The sequence below is a fragment of the Blennius ocellaris genome, assembly GCF_963422515.1.
Source record: "Blennius ocellaris genome assembly, chromosome: 13".
Taxonomy (NCBI): domain Eukaryota; kingdom Metazoa; phylum Chordata; class Actinopteri; order Blenniiformes; family Blenniidae; genus Blennius; species Blennius ocellaris.
In genome coordinates, this window is record NC_137662.1 from 17,830,500 (window position 1) to 17,850,549 (window position 20,050).

The following is a 20,050-nucleotide window of genomic DNA, read 5'->3' on the forward strand; positions in this document are numbered from 1 at the left end:
TGTCAAATCAATTTAAGCAATTCAGTCTCATGATTGACATATTTTTGATTTTGTCATATTTTAATGAGACTTCTCAGTTTAGCGAGTTAAGAAAATCAATCAGCGGTTTCTCCCTCTCAAAGGTTATCCAAACAAACACAGATGTACAAAAAGAGCCAACGCGGAGGGAGATCTGGACATTCAAGCCAAAGTCTTCTCTAAAATAACCCAAAGCCCAAGAGACGATGGCTGCAGACATCAAGATGCTCTTTTGTGTTGGACTTGCTGTTGTACTAACAGGTATGAGATGACAATTGTGGCGGCATGTGACGGGACTACTGTAAGCTTGGAGAGTTGCTTTTTATTTTGTTGTTGGTGCTCAGGTGTGGGGAAGTCTGCCTTCGTTGGGAAGAGCCACAGTGGAGGGAAAGATGATCCTGTGCTGCAGTATGTAGTGAACAACTCACTAAGGGAGCATCCAGTCCTCACTAAACTCAGACTGGTAGGAGAGAAACATGAACTTGACTTGATTTTTAAACATGTATTTTTTTACATACTCTATTAAGCTACCTGCACACACACCTGAGTGTCTGCAGCAGCCCTGTGACTGACTAACAAGCCATACAGGTGCTGCCGCCTCACCCACTTTCAGCTGGTATACCTTCCATCAACTCCCCACCAGCCTCCAGGATAAACATAGATGATGTGTGATCAGGAGAGTTCAGTATTCTTTAGATCACTTTTTACTTAGCATGGGCAGGGAGGGGCTCCTGCACATATGATTCTACATTCTGAAGTCACCAGCAGGTTATTTAGGTCAGATGAATGGCTGCAGGCTCAAAACTTAAGATGATTGGGCCTTTGAAGTTCGTAAACTTCCAATGCCACTGCTTTGAGACACAACTTCAGTGAGAGCAGGATAAACTTTTCCCCCAAAAAGTACCCGATTGGAATATAATTGGTTCCACATTTGTTGCATTTTTTTAGGTTATTTTTGTTGTGTATTTCATTATATAGAGCAATGTAAGGAATTGACATTCAGTGTATGGTTTCTGAATGTTAGCAGTACAATAGTTGATCAGTAGAAGGCAGCACAGTGCCAGAAATAACTACTACACAGCGAACTAAAATTCTTTACCCCCCATAACCACTTAATATTTTCCATTTCAGAGAACTATGGAAGACCGCTCCAACAGGATGATGGTTGCAAGTGAACAGGCCCAGTTAATGGCAAATCTCATTAAACTGATAAACGGCACAAAGGCTATTGAAATTGGTAAGAATCAATTGAATCTCCTTTGAACATTTCCCCCAAAAATACATTTCACACATTATGAGAGGAGTTAACCTCAACAAACAAACCTCATTGCAATTTTTGTAAATTACACTATTTAAAAAAAAAAATCCAAATATAAAGTGATATTTCCTTTATATGTCGATGGTGTTTGGTTACAGTTTGGGTCTTGAGGTGAAGATGATGGTTTTATGGCTCTCACTAAAGTTACCATGACAGTATTGCTGTTGTTGTAAATACAAAATTGCTGTGGAGTTTCTGTCTCTATTTACTCTGCTGAATGTTTTGTCTTGACCTTGAGACCTTTTTAAATGTCCTCTTCAGTAGCTGTTGTGTGCCTCATCATTATCTAACTCAATTCTCTACATGTACAATAAATATAATTGTTTCACTTGTGATTTGTGATATTATCGATTAGCTGTATGCTTTTATTAATCCGTTTGTTGGATTGGTTCCACATTTGTTGCATTTTTTTAGGTTAGGTGTTATACTTGAAGAGAGTTGTATTGCCCATACTAGGACACCTTTGGACTTTGAGATTAACTAAATGTGCGAATTACCAGCCTGTCCCACTCAGTGATGAAAGTTAGATAATGTGTAATCCACAAGAGCTGCACGCATATTATAAAGATGTTCTGTTTAAAATAAAAAATAAGAAGGTATCTTTATAGAAGTAACCAGTTCGTAACTACACTGATTTTTACTGATGTAACTCGTAACTGAAATCAAGTAGTAGCATATATTTAAAACCAAATATAGATTATGTGTTGTTGAAGAAAAACACTACAAGACATAGTATTTGTAACCAGATACAGTCAATCTTTATTGCTTTGTCTGATCTGTAACTTTTTTTTTCAATGAATGCTCACAGCTACAAGATTCTGATTTGTATAAACGTTCTTCAGGCTCAAATGAAGATTAAATGTGTCGTAGGATTAGTTTGCCCTTGCTTTGTCTTACTCGATATAGAAAAGTTGGGTTGAATACTGGAATTGCTATTGTTTTTCAAAGCACAAGATATTATTGTTTACTGCAGGTGGGTTCCATTGGTAAGAACAGATCCAATCATCTGCAACTGTTAATTGCAGAAACATGTTTATTACACTTATAATGAATTCAGTTACAAAAATCGACAGAAATAACTATAACCTGAACCTGTTTTTATTTTGCAGGAATGTACACGGGGTACAATGTCCTCAGTATGGCTTTGGCCATGCCAGACAGTGGACGTGTGGTTGCTTGTGAAGTTGTAGAAGAATACATAGAAGTTGGCAATATCTTTTTTAAAGAGGTGGGATCCGTTTATAAGTGTAGTTTGAATACACTCATTGTAATAAATGTTCAATATGACAATATATATAATCAAAATAATCATAAGAACGGCATTTATATCGCTTGACTTCTGCATCGTTTATAAGGTTGAGGTGCCTTCTGAAATCTGGCCTCTTGCATGTTTCGTAAAGCTAATTGCTGTTTCTGTCAAGGGGAAATAGTGCATCAGACAGCACACTCTACATCCAGGTCCACAGAATCCTGCACGCTGGACTGGAAAAAAGCTGTCTGCTCAGGAAGCAGTGTCACATTAAGATGCAACGCCAGGCTGCAAAATCAATGATGCTTTAGCTTTTCCCTAACTGTTTCTGGAAGAACATTTAAAGCTGAATAACTTCTCCACGACTCCCAGCTGACATAACTTGTCTTTTTTACAGGCTGGAGTTGAAAGTAAAATCGATGTAAGGCAGAAATTAGCCTTGATAACACTGGGTAAGTACTTTAATAAATCTGCTGTGATTTCTGAAAAAATAAAATAAAAATTTGTATGCACATTTTCATTTATTTTTCATCAGATGAGCTGATTGCAGCCGGAGAAGCTGGAACATATGACTTTGTTTTCATTGATGCTGATAAATCCAACTATGACAACTACTACGAGAAGTCCTTAGAACTTATACGAAAAGGGGGCATTATTGCAATTGACAACGTGAGTATACCTGGGACAAATAAACAGGATACATGACAGTAACTGGAGTGTGTGCAGAACCTTATATTTTTAGTGCGGACAGAATGAACCAGCTCTCTTGTTGCTGTGCTTTAAAAGGTGCTGTGGAGCGGAAGGGTTGTGGATCCTGCTCCGGCTGACTTCACATCTCAGGCTCTCGATGCTCTCAATAAGAAGCTACACAAGGACCAGAGGATTGAACTGAGCATGCTCACTGTGGGAGATGGACTGACCATTGCCATCAAACGCTAAAACTCTGGGTTCAAATGTGCACGTGATTTACATGCTGGTTTTTTGAAACAGAATTAAATACGCAGAGTGATCGTGGCTGCTGTTTCTTCACTTTCAGACCCTTTATAAAGACAGTTACAAAAGTGCACAGCAAATCTGATAGTCAAGCACCAAGACCAGTGAATAGCACAGTGTGACACATCTCATTCAGAACATGAACATGAAAGACATTGGTTTGTTTTCCTCGGGGGAAAAAACTATTTTTATTGATGTAATTAACATGTTTTATCTGCAGAGACATTTGTTTCTATCACATGTTGGAGCATGTTACTATCTAGAGTGTAAAATACACTGCTGATCTAAACAATAGTTTCCAAAACCATTAAATGATGGTTGCACTGCAGAATAAAATATCATTGACAAGAGGCACATTGGTGCAACCACTGGGAACATACATGAGCGTCGAGGATTACACTCCAGAATTTTTAATACCTTTCTACATATACAAGTCAAATTACAGTAATAATGATTTTAACAATATTTATATTGCAAGGAAAACACTCAGGTACAGTTCAAATGTTAATTCAGTAAATCTATATGTAGGGACAGAATGCCAAGAGTGAGAGTGATGATTCAGTTTTACTTTAAAGTAATAGTATGTTCATACTACTTCTAATGAATTTCAGAGAGAAATGTGTTGCTCAGGATGTACCCTGTTTTGGCCTAAAGTCAGCTGGGGCCTGTGCCAACACTCAGTGAGTCTTCGGATCTGTTGCCCATCCGCTTATTTTCATGATTCATTTGCAGCTTCTAAATGATAATAAAAGGTGATAGGGATATTTATTGCTGGTTAGTTGTTGATCCATGGACTGGAAAAGTCGGAGAACTGATTGTTTGTCTCTTGACAAAGCCCCTGGGTAAAACTTCTTTTCACATAAATGCTTCCAGAAATGTTAGTATTTCTTAGGCATCAGAAGAATATCATCATTCAGCCAGAGTAAGGGCAAACTTTCTTCAGTGACAAGTCCTGTAACATATGGTCTGGAGCCCCCACAGAGCCCTGACATCAACATCATGCAGTCTGTCGGGGATTTCAGAAGCAGCTGACATATATAATCCTCACAAGAATTGCTAAATGTTTTCCAGCTGCCCACCTGCAGGTAGCCAAACAAAATGTGTGCACATTTGCTCTGGAGGGTTGCATTCATTTTGAAAGGCGGTGAAGGCTAATTTGACTGTTAGCTGGACTTGGTACAAAGCAGAATTATACATAGAAGCAACTATTTTGGACTTCTTTTTACAGCATATTAAAGCGTGTTTCAGTGCCTAAAACAGTGTTTCAGTGTGGATTGATGAATGGATGGATGGATGGATGAAAACAGCATTACATTTGTGTGGACACACTGTCGTTTTTGTACTTTATGCACCCTTTAAACCCCACCACTATCGCCCACCACCCCACCATGGCCCTCAACCCTCAACTCCCCCCTGTTCCCTCCATCCCAACTTCATCGCCATCCAGCCCCACAGGGAGGATGAGGGCAGATCGGGGGCCCAGCCCCCAACGGGCAACCCCCCCCCCCCTCCCCACCACCACCACCACCACCACCAGTTTGCAGTTTGCACACGTCCCTGCTGCCTGAGCCAAACTGTGCTGTAAGCACTCATCAACGATCAGCTGATGCTTCACCTTTTCAGCACCGCGGACAGCTCCGTTCAGCACCGCTAGCAGATGTGAGCGGTTATAAAATTCCGCATGGAGCTTCGCCGCAGTGGACATCCACCGCAGCCGCACCGAGCGCCGCGCGCATCGACGTCACGCACGGAATGAGCTCCACGGACAGGTATTTACGACCGAAACCGCGGCGTTCAGACAGAAATAATAGCGATGTGGTGAGACAGGCGTCCTTTGACATGAATCCGAGCATCCCGCTGCCTGCCAAGGTGGACGGGAAAGAACTGATGCGCGGCTTAAACGACCGCCTCGCGGGATTCTTAGGGAAGGTGCACCAGCTCGAGCGCCACAATCTCGTCCTGGAGAGAGAGATCCAGGCGATCAGGGGGAAAGCTAAACCAGCATCCTGTTTGGAGGAGGAGTACGGACCAGAGCTCAGGAGACTGAGGCAGCTGGTGCTGGACATCAACCAGCAGAAGCATCAGATCGAGGTCGAGCACGAGAATCTGGAGGAGGAAGTGTCCAACCTGAAGAGACAGTATGAAGAAGAGGCGCGCTGCAGAGCGCACGCCGAGGGCAGCATCGCCGTCCTGAAGAGGGACATCGGTGACGCATACAGGGCCAAACTAAAGCTCGACAAGAAGGCGCAGTCTCTCGTGGATGAGCTACACTTCCTGAAGAGGAACCACGAGGCCGAGGTGTCGGAAATGATCGACCAAATCCAGAACGCCGAAGTGACGGTGAGAGCGCACGCGTTTGGCCACCCCGGCCTGACTGCGGCACTGCGAGACATCAGGGCACAGCTGGAAGGACAAACTCAGCCCAACGTCCAGCAGATGGGGGAAACTCTCCGATCTCAATTTGTGAGATTAACAGAGGCAGCTGAAACGAAGAGAGAGGCGCTGAAAGCGACCCAGCAGGAGATACAGGAGTACAGGAGGCGCCTGCAGGCCAAAGACGTGGAACTGGACTGCGCCGAAGGCACCCGAGAGGCACTGGAGAAACAACTTCACGATGTGGAGGATCGCCACAAGGAGGAAATAATCCACTATCAGGTGATGGCTTGCTCCACGTCCTCGGTGTTTACATGCAGGTATTGTTGTTTAGTAACAAACACCTTCTTCTCTCTAGACCACAATCAAAGAACTTGAAAATGAGCTCATAAGCAGCAAGTTTGACATGTCGGGCTACCTGAGGGAGTACCAGGACCTGCTGAACGTGAAGATGGCTTTGGATGTAGAGATATTATCATACAGGTACGTTTACACACATCACAGGAGAAAACGTTCAAAACGATTTTCTTTTTTGCTCTATCACTTTATCAGGCAATGGGATTGATGTTGCTTGTGTGTATGCAGGACAATTCCCATAATAACATACAGGTTACGGTAGTTTTGCTGAGTTATACACTTCTAAATATAGTTTTATCATATAAAAAAATATTTTTTTTTGTAGTTTTGAACAACACTGGTTGAATTGTTTAGTTTCTTAACTTATTCGTTGAGGAGCTATTCTGTGATGCTGCATATATATATATAGCAAGACATAATTGGATTCCAACTTTCAGTGTCGCCATCTTGAATATTACATGTTGGTAAAAAAAAAAAATAAAGAAATGAAACAAAAATGACACTAAAGGTAAATAAGTATATATACCATTATACTGGGTGAAAGAATATCACTGATTAGATCCAGAAGAAGTTAAATAAAGTTAACTTGACGTCTAATGGTTCTCACACCTTAATATAGTCAATTGGAGTTGATGTTGTGAGGTCTTGAGTAGTTTTGCATCAAGAATTTGACACTTGGTATCATTCTAACCATAAACATTGGTGTCTTTCATTGTAATCTTCCAGGAAACTTCTTTGTGGCGAGGAAGCTCGGCTCTCCAGGATGTCCGACTCGCACATTTCTTTGCCCTACATTTACCACCAGTCCCCCATTTATGCCCTGCCATGCAACAACCGCCCGGGAAACCCGCTTAGACGAGTCGAGCCCCACTACAAATTTGTGGAGGAAATCATAACAGAGACCACGAGGGAAATTGAGATGTCAGAATTCGAGGAGACAGGATCAGAAGAGACAGATCTGGGAAAAGATGAGCAGGGGTGTACCAAAAGAGCGATTGGGGTCAGTGAGGAGGAGGAGGAGAATGATAAAGACATTGGAGAGGATGAAGGTAACCAGATGTCTGGCAGTCAGCAGGATCAAGTAGCATCAGGTGGATACTTAGTGAATGGAGATAATGATAGGAGTCCTGCTGAGAATGATGTGGAAAAAAGTAAAGAAGAGTCAGGGAAGCTTGACAATGAAGGCAATAATGATACAGACATAAATACCCAAAGCAAAACTGTGAACATCGAAACTCCTGGTAGGAAAACAAATGAGCAACGGGAAGTTGATGGAAGCAGAGGTGAGAAAACAGAAGCAGAGAACAGAGAAAGTAAAACAGTATTGCCAAGGAAATGAGTTAACCAGATACTGTAAAAGATTAAAATAAAGTCACAACGACCATTCAATATGTTAACCATGATAGCAATAAGGACAGTCTTCAGTCCTCTCTCTTAAATCTATTCAGTCTTCCAGAAGTGAGGGATTCAAAGCCGAAAAGCAGACATGTTACGAAGAGTGTTGCCAATAAAACAAAAGGATCTGAAGGTGAACAAAAAAATTGGATTTAAAAAGAAAGTGCACGTATTTCAGGTATCTATGGTGGTTGTATCTGAATTGTATGTTGCTTCCACATTACATTTAAAGAGGGAGCAGTTAATAATAGCAACAACTGAAAAAAAACATGGCTAAATATTGATCATAAAATAGAGAATGATATATTTAATCTAAAAAAGTAAATACAGTACTTTCTTGACATAGCAAATGGATTTGAAGACAACTGTGATTGCTACCGTCTGCAGCAGCTTCGCCTTTGACCTTTAACAAACATGTGACTCACCAAAACTCTGAATGTAAATGCAAAGCACATTTTGTCTCTATTGTTAATGCTTTGGTATGTTTCTGACAAATAAATGCAACATCACAATATCTTGCAAATATGTCAAATGCTTGGGATGTTTTATTTCAGATGCTTGTGTTGCCACATTTTCTGATTCATTAATATGGGTAAATGTTTATTTTGAAAACAGATTAAGAAGACATGAGGAAGAAAAATCCTACACAGCCTCATATAATCTTTGTTCCTTCCTTTCCTGTTAAACAGTGCAGTTTGTATTATATTGGCATATTGTAAAATATAACCACAAATAATCAGTAGAATCAGACCAAACAACAGTCCTCTTACCTTGAAGGCAGTTTTGTGTTCTGTATTACTACCAGGTTGTCTTGCAGCAAACATTTGCATTGAATCAGAAAAATATAAAAATGACCTTTCCAAAATTATTTTCATTCAGCATGTCTTCAGCCAGACGGGCCAGGAAGCAGATGATGTCATGTGACAGGAAGCACTTGGAAACTATTTTTTATAAGCCAAAACCTTTGTCCAAGTTGTCTACTAGCATTATAAGTTGATAAAGCTGCATTAGTACCTTTGAGGTTTTTTTATTGTGACTAGAAAATGAGTGATACACTTTGGCAACAAGTGTTGCCAGTAGGGTAAAATGGGTTTGCAGCTTCACACAGTGTTTGTTAACTGCATTTTACAATACAGAAGAAAAAAATACATTTGGTGAGTTCAAAGACTTTATTGAAAACTTTAACATACACATAAGGACCTCCAAGCTTTCCTGTGGGCTCGGTGGTGTACCCAGGACAGGGAAGCACTTTTCAGAGAGAGTAAGTGCAGCATTTTAGTTACACTCTCCCACAAAATGATCGTTTGGCATTTCTGTGAACATTATCATGTGCCCCCCCCCCCACCCAGTTGTTACGAGTAAATAAAATCTAATTCTGCTCGGTCAGCCTCGTGCACAGGTTTCTCAAGTCAATCTCACACAACAAACATGAAGCCACCAAAAAACTACCCAGTTTAAAGGAAGGACACATGTGCAGCTTTACCCAAACATCCCGAAAACCAGACGGCTGACGCAAACAAGAGTGAGTTGTAAAATTGTCCTTGTGCGCATAAACCGGAAGAATGCAGATGTAAATATTAACAGGGGGGAAAAAAAGGTCTAGTGTACTTAAAAGAAAACTGTTCGGATGACAAAGGAATATCAGCTGGACGATGACTGGTGCCGTCACAAAACAAGAGAAACGGAGTGTCTGGGATTACCATGATTAAGCCACAGATTTGATGTTGGACGAAGGGACTGTATTGATCAGATTAATATGGCAGTGATGGATAGGACCGATGACATGATTCATAAATAATATGCCAGCAACTGTCTCTTGCACAGATGCAATTGCAAAGTGAAAAGCAGCAAATTGTAAAATATAAATGTGACAAAGCACCAACTTGGAGTGGTACTCAATTAAGAGTTTGTCACATTAGCCTTTGAACAAATCTCTTCAAGATGATCCCCTTGCTGGTTTGAGTTGGACACACATTTAAGGCCTGATTCTTCTGATATTCCCGAGTCCCTTTCAGTTTGAGGAGAGTTTAGGCTTCCAATTCCAGACCCAGACCCAGCTTGTGGCCTCCTGCATTGATGTTCTTGCCGTCAACCAGGCCAGACAGGGTGAGTTTCACACCTGGAGGAGAACAACCATCATTAGCATCACATGGGTCATAACAAAATAAAATGCATCCAAGATTGGTGAGAATCGGGCCTGTTGCTATATCACAATCTACACATCATACATTTTTTGAACACAGTCTCAAAACGCAAGTGCAACATGCAAGGACTCAAAATAGTACAATCTTCAAAAAACAAACTGCCGTCGTAACATGGCTGTTGGTTCACCTTAAACCCTTTTAGGGGCCGTCCACATGAGCTTGCCAGTTAACCTAAACGAGCTGTTTTTGGCCCATCATCCACATGAGGCGGCGTTTTAGTAGCACAAAAACAGTTGTGTTTTTTTTTACACAGGTCCCAGAGTGGGGAAATTCTAAAACCCGGCGCATGCTGCTCACAACTTGAGGCGTGGCAACCTTTAAACCCCAGGCATAGGTCTAGGACCATAGACCTATAGAGGTTTATGAGCGGGACTCTACTTCTAAATTTCTATGTGCTCCATCGTCTTGGTTTTTTTTTTTTGAATGTTTGGTGAGTAACAGTGCCCCTACAGGCCTGGCATGTGTACTCCATGCCCTGAAGCGTCATGTTGAGCCGTGTCCTTAGTGAGATGTGGACAGAATATTTTGTTTTAAGACCCCCGGGAAAAAAAGATTGTTTTTGCTGGTGTGGATGTGGCCTTAGAGACAATATAACCACAGAGTGAGAGCGGCAATTAAAGTAGTTGCTTTTTAAAAATAAATGTGAGAAATGAGACTGCTTTTGAGCCAGTCTAAGAATGTGCATCACCGTCAGGAACAGACGGTACACTCCAACATAATCAAAAGGTGTTTGCACAAAAACGGTTGATGATCCTGTCGGACACAAACTTACCTGGTCTAAGGGTTTGGGTGTATCCAACACCGACAAGGCTGTTGTTGTTCACTTTAGCCTGGAATAGACACACAAAGTCAGTGGATTTCATTCTTCATGTTGGGCTTTCTTCTTACGTTTCATTTAACCTCCCCTTCTTTTTTAACTTACACTTATGGAGGCATCTTTGTCCAGCTGGTATTTGGCTGCAATACCGAAGCGTGTGCTGTTGTTTCCAGCGGTCCATGCCAGATTGACAGCCGTCTCCAGCTTGTCGCTCACCTTCTGGTAGATGGAGCCTCCGAACTCTGCTCCGTCATTGCTAGAAGAAAAACAAGACCGGAAATGTTAAACACTTTCAAATTGAACCATATCAAACTCCAAACACACCATCTGTGAAAGGCATCAAAGCCCACTTATTTAGAACGATTAAGGGACTCTCTGGCTACGTCTATATATTTAAGGATTTGTGATTTTTTTTATATCTGACACAGAGATCACAGGCGATTCAAATGTATTTGTGAGAGAAGGCCAGTTGGTTGGCTGCCGAAAGCCACTGTTTTCTGTCACAAAAACATATTGCAAGTCTTGTTTGTGCCAAGCTTGTCAAGATAAACACAGGCGACACCAGCTTCTTTAACTTTAGAAAAAAAATCTTTCACAAATTTCTTTTTAGTGAATATTTCAAACACATTATTACACAATATTTTCCAAAACAAACACTATGTGGATAAACAAATGCATCCGTTACTTTCTGACAAAATAAACAACCAGTTTATGGGTTCCTTAGAAATACAAACTTGTAATAAAACCCCAAACATTGAGAGCAATGAGCTCTACTTACACATTGGTATGTAACTGGAAGTCTCCTGTCTTGTAGCCAATGGCGAAGTTGTTCTGTGTCATTTTGGACTTGGCAGTGTCGAAACTCATCTGGTAGCCAGCGAGCCATCCCTCGTAGCCGACGACAGCAGCTCCATGGATGGTGGGACCAGCAAAGTCAAAATCAACGTCGCAACCCACATTGACGAACTCACGTTTGTAGGCAGTCTTGACTTTGCCGCTCTTCTTGCTGATGATGGAACATTATTTGGGGTGAATTTCCAACTGAATTAAAAAGGCGGCTGAACATCAAATCAGCACTAATGTCACACACTTAAAATAAACCTACCCCCCCCCCTTTTTTTTTACCTTGTTATTCCCACTTGATAAAATTCCGATACAAACTACATTACCTGCTTGCAGTTATGTGGCAAAAACTTTAAACTAGAAATATTCCAACAACACTGAGCTCCCAATTTGTGCAGTACTGTCATAGAGTTACAATACCACAGTTAATTCTGTTACTGGGGTCTGTACAAGAGGACAATTTCAGATGGCAATTAAAAAAATTAATAATTTTCCCTCATGGCAAGGTGGTCATTGAAACAGATAAAGATGGGGAAACTATAGCCAACTGCAAATTAAACTTGCCAGAAACAGCCAAACATCGTTCCCCCCACCCTTTAAAAATATACATTTAGCTGAGCTTTGGTGTTTACTTTCCCATCTGGACATGATAATGTAGCCTTGAGTACTCCGTCCCCGTGTACCGACATTAACTGTACCCTTGTGAGCCTCTTGACACTTAATATGAAAGAGGATACACGTCATGTGATTTACAGCTTATTGCAAAAGATAAAATATCTAAATAACTAAATACATTTCAGATAGTTTCCCAGCATCTAGAGTTCTACAGCTGAGATTTGTATTTCTTCCAGAAAAATATGAGATAAAAAGGGTGCTAAACCTGATAGCCAATGGGAGTAATGCATTACAACCCACTACTGACTCCTCCTATACTGGGACGGGGGTCACATTGCGAGCAGTGACACTTGTCAGAAGCATGTGTAGCAAAGATCAGGTTGCCATAATTACTCGGAACAGAAGCAACAAGCAGTACAGACAACGTCCATACAGCTTCAAGGAAAAACCTGAAAGCATGACTGAATTTGATTGTGATCTTACCCAGTGTTCGGTGAGAAAGTTGTATCAAAAGTCACCTTCAGTCCCTTAGCAATCTGCAGGATACAGAAAAACATTTAAGAAATTGATCCTATCCTGTTGTGCTTATTGTCAAAACATGTTGTGCAACGTGTTTTAGAAAAGGGAACCAAAAAATCAGAACGTATTTCTCACCTGATCTTCAATGGTGATTTCCGTTCCCAAGGTGTTGTCGGTGTTCCACTTCTCGGTGAAGGTCAGACCGTACTCTGACCTCTTGTATTTTGTTTCTAAACTACCTGCAACTTTGCTGGTATCAGTGTTGGAGGAACCAGCTGTTTTGAATTCCTATTGGGCACAGTTTAAGAGAAATTGTAATTACAATGACAAGTTACTCTGAGTTCAATTACCAAACCTAATAAACCTCCAATCATACGTTAGCTTCTCCAACCTCTTGGTGACTTCTGCCTACAACAATCACATTGACCCTGATGTTATATAAACAAGCAACCTTCACATCTGGAGTCAAGCATGTAGCCACTGCACCAAAGAGTCCTAAAAATCTCAACTTATGACAATGGATCGTTGTAAGTAATAAAAAACATTGTCACCAAACATTAAAGGTTTGCTGCACTACATTCTTCAAACCTAAGCCATATCAAATCAGTAAGAAGAAAAATAAGACGACATAAGTGAATAGGTCCCATCTTCGCATCAAACAAAATAAACTTAGATATCTTACCACTCCACTGGCAGATTTTGTTTTCACGTCGAGCTTCACCAGGCCAAATCCTGAAAGAAAGAGTTGCTCAAATCAAAACCACTTTGAAGGGTTATCAACAATACCAACAAGACCATGTGGGAGTAAAATGGGTTACAACATCTTACTGCTGGTTAGTCAAACTCTCAAAAACCTTACCATAGCCTTTGTTGAAGATGTCCTTGGCAGACTTGCCCAGGTCAGCATATGTTGGAGGCACAGCCATTGTATCTGTGGGAGATTTTCAGAAAAGTGGAAAACCGGTTCAGTTGGTGTGATGCTAAAGACACAAGAAATGTTGCTATATATGCAGAAGTGTGTTTTTAATAAATATATTCCTTATTTCAAACATTATATCTTTAACATGCAGCCCAAATGGTACTACGGTTATTTATGAAAAGATAAAAGTTGAGCCTGGTTCAGATCGGGACACTAATTGCAGCAGTATTGCTTGTGGATCTGTTGAGATACTTTAAACAAAACTTGACTTTGTGTTGTTTACAAGTTAATTTTCACCCAACTTGAAAGTGCCTCGATGTGTTTTGACGTCACAATATGACGTTCAGCGCCCTGCTGTGATCGTCTGTTTTATAAACAGTCAAATTAAATAGAAAAATAGATTATAGATCAAAGGTTCGAGGCCAAGTCTGTTGGTTTCACTTTTCCTCTTCTTGCACAGTAATAGCAACCTGTGATTCAGGTAGTGTCAGTGTCTTCACAGACAAGGTTATGTAGACTGGGGGTGGCGGAGCCATTTTGCCGCACTGGATCGTTTGGTTCGGGTCTACGTGGACCACTCCTCTGCGGGACTTGGCACGAAATGCTGGGCGTGGCAAGGTGCGTGACAGTGCCAATCAGCAGGGCGTGATAATTAAAACTCTTGTGTCGATCCCACACAGGCCACAGCCTGGAAGCCGAAACATCGGTAGCTTTAAAGATTTCTTAGTAAAGTATCTTTAAAGAATACACATTGGGTTTTTTTAAGAGTATAAAAGGCGGTTGACAGCTTGAACCGGCCCCGGTTTTACTTGACATGTGTCAGGCGGAGCACGCTAACTACTGCTAGCATTGCTAAATGTGCTAGCCTGAAGAAGTACCGGTTTGTGTGTAAAGCTCATTGTAACACCGACCCTCCTGTGGCAGAGTATATAAACAGCGTAAATGAGTGTCCTACCTTGTGGAGCGACGTCTAACGGTCTGTTAAAGTGACTTTATCCGAGGTCTTCCTCACACCACACGGCGTCACCGGTTGGAGGGCGAGCTGAAGGAGACTGCACCGCAAGCTAACCCCCTCCTATTGCAGCCTGCGCGAGGACCCCGGCTGGCCACGGCCATGCCTGATCAGAAATAGCGTCACTGCCTCCCATTACAACCGTGATGTAACGAAGATGTAACCATGGTTACAGGAGTGAGCGGTGCGCCTTTTTTAAATTTGGCCACAGAGCCCCTCAATCAACCAAAAAAATTATAAATCAATGAAAATAACTGGTTTTTATTTACTGAAAATGTAATCATGATTCCCAGAAAGACTGAAAAAGAAAACATTGTTAAAAAGGCTTTTTTTTATTTATTTTTTTTAAATCAATAGATTATTCTTATTTAGCTCAAGTCAAAAAAACTCAAGTCAACTTATATTCCAGCCCTCCATTGTAGTGGGATTTGTTATGTGGCCCTTTGGGAAACCTAGCTGCCCACCCTTGGTGTAATATATGACTTGGTTCATTTCGCTAACAACCCATGCAGCTCATGCATTAAAACATCAACAACATTTTTTGATGTGTGTGTGAGAGAGAGAGAGAGAGAGAGAGAGATAGAGAGAGAGAGAGAGAGAGAGAGAGAGAGAGAGAGAGAAAATATGAAAAATGAACTGTCAATGCTCTTATCAAACACAAAACAGCAAAACGAGAAATATTTCAGTTATTTATTAGATGAATTACAATTAAACAATACCAACAACTGTGAAATTTGCAAATTAATAATTCTTACACGTATATACATGCATTTCAGAGTGGGCTCATATGGTGTTGTAGTGCATATTCTGCAGGTTGTGCCTCTGCATATGTGAGGTTATTATACTCCAGTTTCCTCCCATAGGCCTGTAAGGCAATTGGTGGTCTCATTGCCCTGATATGCGAGTGTGCTTTTGTGTTTTTCCTGTGATAGACTGATGACTTGTACAGGGTGTACTCTTCCTTTCACTCAGGAGGTATTGACAGATGAATGACTTAAGAATGCTCTGCCACAGTGCTGTATATAATGTCTTCAACTCCTTTTCCAGTCTGTTGGCAAAAAAACAATACATTTATATCAATAGCATTGTAAATCAGAGACTTGTCAAACCAAGCTGCTTCAAGACAAAGTTTTTGGAGAATGTAGCTATAGTCATAGTCATTGTGACCATTTGAGTTTTAAAGCTGTATTAAGTTTTATTTTACTTACTTATTATTGAAGAAGGAAAAACCACTGAAGAAATAATCGAACAACAGTACAATGTACTCCACCAAAACCTTCTTAAAGTGTTAGTTACTTTTTAACCTTTGGATATGGTTCATTTAAAACATTTTAGAGGAACAATAGCGTGTGTAAACATTTCACTGCATCACTGTATATAAAAAGCTTGGAATTTGTCAATTTGTCTAAACAAATTGCAGATGAAAAGTTAAAAGAATATTTTTTGTATTATTTAATGAATTAGTTTGGGAAAATGGTGCTGTGGATCACATTGTGTAAACTGTGCTTGATTCTGAGTATTCACTTGTGAAAAGCAAAACTACCTAATGTCATCAAGTCTTTTTCATTTATTTCAAAGTTAACATTGTTTTTGCATTGAAGCATGTCTCCGTATGAAGCACCTTATTATCCTGATTTGTGGTGGTGTGTGGAGAATTCAAAGGACGGTTTGTATTGGCCGTTCCTCTTTTGGCTTCTAAGCTGTTGTTGGGATATTTCAGTTTGAATTACAACACAGATATTTCCACTTATAGTGTTGTTGAAAGTGAAAGGCTTCAACATGTGAGGAACAGTGTGGAGTTGGGCTTGGGTTTCTAAAAATGTACCTTGTTAGTGGGGTGTTCTTTCATTGCAACTACAGAGCTGTACACGACATTCTCGTCACTTCTCGCAAGTGAGCTCTGGAAGTATAAAACAAAAAAACAAGAGACAAATTTGTCTTAAAATTCACAATTTTGGTTACAATTTTTTTCTTTCCCTCTGTTTTGGTTCCTAAACCCACTACTTTCACAAAGTATTCGAAATTAAACGTGTGCAAAAATATGCAAATAAATGAAATACTAATCTGGTTTGCTGTGGATGTACATAGAAAATGGTCTGAAACAGTTGAGTGGATCGAAGTGAGGAAACTGAAAGTTGATTACTATTTTTGCATTTGATTTCTCTCTGGTCACCACAGAGCTGTAAACCACATCTGCCTCCCGTACATCATGTGATCTCTAAAGAAAATAGGAATAGACATTAGAAAAACTTCCCTTTTTTGATGGATTTGTAACTGCTGCACTCTATCTATCTATCTATCTATCTATCTATCTATCTATCTATCTATATATATATATATATATATATATATATATGTATATATATATATACAATAGAAACAATTGCAAATTGGTTACCTGGGACGGATTCTGCTTCATGTGCACAACACTGGAGTAAGTCACTTCATCTTCAGCCTATGTTTGAGGAGCAAATCAAATGTAAGTGAGTTTAAGATCTCTGAAACTGTAAGTGCACTGCATTTGAAAAACAGTTCTTCCTTGACACTATTTTCATGAATCACGGCTATCTTTGAAGGCAAGTAAGTCCAACCCATAGAACCTCAAACAAGGATTCCATGAGCAAACGATCAAAAGACACAATCTTATTTCTTCATAACACAAAATGTTTCACCACCTGGGCTGAGAGGTTGCGCTTCCATTTGACATCACACCGTGTTGCTTCCTCTTCCACCTGTGGTAAATAATGAACCAGTTGTCACAAATACCTGTTTTGTTCGAAATTCCCTACAGACCATTTCATCACTACAATGTGTTCAAATTTGTGTTTTTCAAAATGCATTTATTTTACAACACATAAAAGCACTTGGACTGAGAGATACTTCCTGGATCTGATACTTTAATTGATATTCTTTAGATATTACTTGGCAAATGAATCATCAATCAATCATCATAACTAACCTTTGTCGTGGCTGATGTTTCTGCATTTGTCTGCTCTAGTAACAAATAAATAAATGTGGAGGTTATTGCCTCATGGTGACATTACACATTTCTTTTTCTCAAAATGATTACAAATTATAATTTGGACCATAATTTCATTCAGACTTACTGCGTCTCAACAGAATCCAGATGATCAAGGTCACAATTACGATTGCTATCAACACACTCAGTGGAATGATGAGGCTCTTTAAGTCAAACACAGTGCTGCAACAAGTTGCATAAGTTATGAAAATATATTTTAAATGGGTTTAATGAAAGTTTATTTTTTATTTTTAGCTCATCGTTTAAAATTTCATACCTGACTTTTCCATTTTCGAGTGAAGTAACAGCTGGTTCTTCTGTGGTGGCTGCAGCTGTAAGACAATGCAAGATATTATGTATAGTTCTCTGACATTTAATTTCCCCAAAACATTACAGGAAAACCAAAAGCAGTAGCCTGAAAAAGTAAAAGCAAGTGTGTCTTTTTGAGAATCTGTTGAGTGTTTTATGGTTTTCTTTGACCCTTAAGGATAGGTACAGACAAGCAGGTCTCAATTGCAGGTTGGAGACCACAGATGTATAGTAACTTACTGGTTGGTTTTTCATTTACAGTCAAATGCACTGGCATCTGATGGTCTCTTGTTTCACAGAGATACCAGCCACTGCTCTCAGGCTTCAGTCCAACCATAGTCACAGTGAAACCTTTACTGTTTTTCCCTTTAGTGATCACTCTTGTTCCATCGATGAATTCAAAATGGTTTGCCACACAGGCCCCGCTCAACCGGCAGCATTTAATGTTTCCAGGGGTTCTCTGATGAAATTCAATGGATACGTTTTCTCCTACGAACCCCGTAATCTGTTGATCATTCACACTGAGGATGGGTATGCCTGGGCAGAAAAAGATTGTTCAGACTTCATGTTCAAGTCACTGCAAAGAGCAGAGTCAGTATTCAGTTTAAGTCACAAATAGATTTGTTCAATGAAAATGTGAAACGAGAAGTGGTCTTACCTGTTGTGAATGACAGCTCAAAATACTGTTTGACATCTGACCCTCCATTTATCTCCACAGCACACCAGAAGTAAGTGTCTTTTTTTTTCAACTCCCTCATGGTCACTGTGAAGATTCTTTGATCTTTGTCGTCGGATATTGAAAACCTTGACTTCTGGGGTTCATTTGATTTGATCACATATGAGCAGGAAGACCAGTAATATCCTTCACACAAGTATTTCACATTGTTTTGGTATTGTCGTTCATAGTGACAGGGGATTAAAAGAGATTGTCCAGTCTTTACTGACACTTTACTGACTGTAGTTACACTAGAAGTTCCTACAACAACAACAAAAAACAAAATTTTATTAGATTGTGTGTGACATACATATGTTGTCTTCACATTTAAATACAGAATCACAACAGATTAGTCAGATGTAAATTAAATTATTCTATCTACGATTCACATGAAAATCACAAATATTCACACTGTAATTCATGTTTACCTTAAATTTGTTTTAAAGGAGGGAAGCCACTGACCTGTTAGTCCACTTAGAAGAAGAATGTAAAAGCAAAATGCCATATCGAAGAGGGAGCTGAGGGAAACAGAAGCCTGTGCACTGAATGACTGAAGTGCACTTCCTAATTTTCTTTAAGTTCTCTTTCTATCTGCAGTTGTTACTTCACCTATGTATCTTGGCAAATCTACAAAAGCAACCTAATTAGGTATTACTCTGGAAGTTCAAAGTTGTGTAAATAAAAGCAGAACATGACTTATTGTCTGTGTAGCTTGTGAGAGTACTAAAGGACATTATGAATGAATAATTATCATAAACGACTAGGGGGGGGGGGTTACTTCCTTAATTCATGCAATTTTTGTGGCCACATCTACTTTGCAACGTCCATTTTCATTTCACAACAGTTGCAACGCCAGTTCAAAATATATATAATGTATTTCCCGTAAAAGCAAGATATATTGATAAATTGCATATTTTTTTCTTTTTCTTGTTTTTATATTAGTGAGCCTTGGCCCACACAAGAGCTGCAGTTTTGGAAATTCTCTGACCCTCTCGTCGAGCCATCAAAAGTTGTTCCCGTTTGTCAAACTTTCAGAAATCTTTGCTCTCTCCCATTTCTTCTGCTTCAAACAAATCCAATTTGAGGACAAAATATTCACTTGCTGCCTAATACTGTACATCCCATCCAATAAAGCATGCCATGATAAGGATAATCTTATTTATGTCAAGTCACTTCATCGTAATGTTTTGGCTGAATACATGGATAGTGAGAAAACCAAAAGCAGCTCTTTGATGAAACACACAACATTTCAAGTACATTTAAATGTGAATATTTATTGTTAAGCTTGACACAATAATGATAAATACATGAATAAGAATGCAATCTTAAAGATCCCAACACACTCCAAAATGCTGCAAAGTCTCCCTTTTTTACA

General features: G+C 39.8%; 4 protein-coding genes across 4 annotated transcripts; 2 read left to right on the forward strand and 2 right to left on the reverse strand.

Annotated features, from left to right (window-relative positions):
• Positions 1 to 224: 224 nt before the first annotated feature.
• Positions 225 to 3,524, forward strand: comtd1 (catechol-O-methyltransferase domain containing 1; the record flags this gene model as incomplete). Its single annotated transcript, XM_080507040.1, has 7 exons — positions 225 to 279; positions 363 to 481; positions 1,150 to 1,255; positions 2,446 to 2,564; positions 2,983 to 3,037; positions 3,121 to 3,254; positions 3,372 to 3,524. The coding sequence occupies 7 exons, from the start codon at positions 225 to 227 to the stop codon at positions 3,522 to 3,524; spliced, it is 741 nt and encodes a 246-aa protein (XP_080363166.1).
• Positions 3,525 to 4,966: 1,442 nt separating this feature from the next.
• Positions 4,967 to 7,770, forward strand: LOC308138359 (vimentin-like; the record flags this gene model as incomplete). Its single annotated transcript, XM_080507442.1, has 5 exons — positions 4,967 to 5,071; positions 5,202 to 6,233; positions 6,310 to 6,434; positions 7,035 to 7,549; positions 7,757 to 7,770. The coding sequence occupies 5 exons, from the start codon at positions 4,967 to 4,969 to the stop codon at positions 7,768 to 7,770; spliced, it is 1,791 nt and encodes a 596-aa protein (XP_080363568.1).
• Positions 7,771 to 8,856: 1,086 nt separating this feature from the next.
• Positions 8,857 to 14,597, reverse strand: vdac2 (voltage-dependent anion channel 2). The gene is made up of 9 exons (XM_080507728.1): positions 14,576 to 14,597; positions 13,561 to 13,632; positions 13,384 to 13,433; positions 12,837 to 12,989; positions 12,666 to 12,718; positions 11,503 to 11,730; positions 10,830 to 10,980; positions 10,680 to 10,737; positions 8,857 to 9,822 (listed from the first exon to the last, which is right to left on the reverse strand). The coding sequence occupies exons 2-9, from the start codon at positions 13,625 to 13,627 to the stop codon at positions 9,731 to 9,733; spliced, it is 852 nt and encodes a 283-aa protein (XP_080363854.1). The 5' UTR covers positions 13,628 to 13,632; positions 14,576 to 14,597; the 3' UTR covers positions 8,857 to 9,730.
• Positions 14,598 to 15,626: 1,029 nt separating this feature from the next.
• On the reverse strand, positions 15,627 to 18,718 carry LOC308138361 (uncharacterized protein; the record flags this gene model as incomplete). Its single annotated transcript, XM_080507445.1, has 8 exons — positions 15,627 to 15,680; positions 16,458 to 16,532; positions 17,031 to 17,087; positions 17,308 to 17,364; positions 17,592 to 17,626; positions 17,740 to 17,834; positions 17,929 to 17,983; positions 18,619 to 18,718. The coding sequence occupies 8 exons, from the start codon at positions 18,716 to 18,718 to the stop codon at positions 15,627 to 15,629; spliced, it is 528 nt and encodes a 175-aa protein (XP_080363571.1).
• Positions 18,719 to 20,050: the final 1,332 nt, after the last annotated feature.

Excerpts from the sequence above, each read along its gene's own strand:
- vdac2 (XM_080507728.1), bottom strand. The coding sequence starts at position 13,627 with ATGGCTGTGCCTCCAACATATGCTGACCTGGGCAAGTCTGCCAAGGAC. Across the intron at positions 12,990-13,383 it reads CAAAATCTGCCAGTGGAGTG|GAATTCAAAACAGCTGGTTC; the intron begins GTAAGATATCTA and ends TGTGCCCAATAG. Across the intron at positions 10,738-10,829 it reads ACAAAGATGCCTCCATAAGT|GCTAAAGTGAACAACAACAG; the intron begins GTAAGTTAAAAA and ends TGTCTATTCCAG.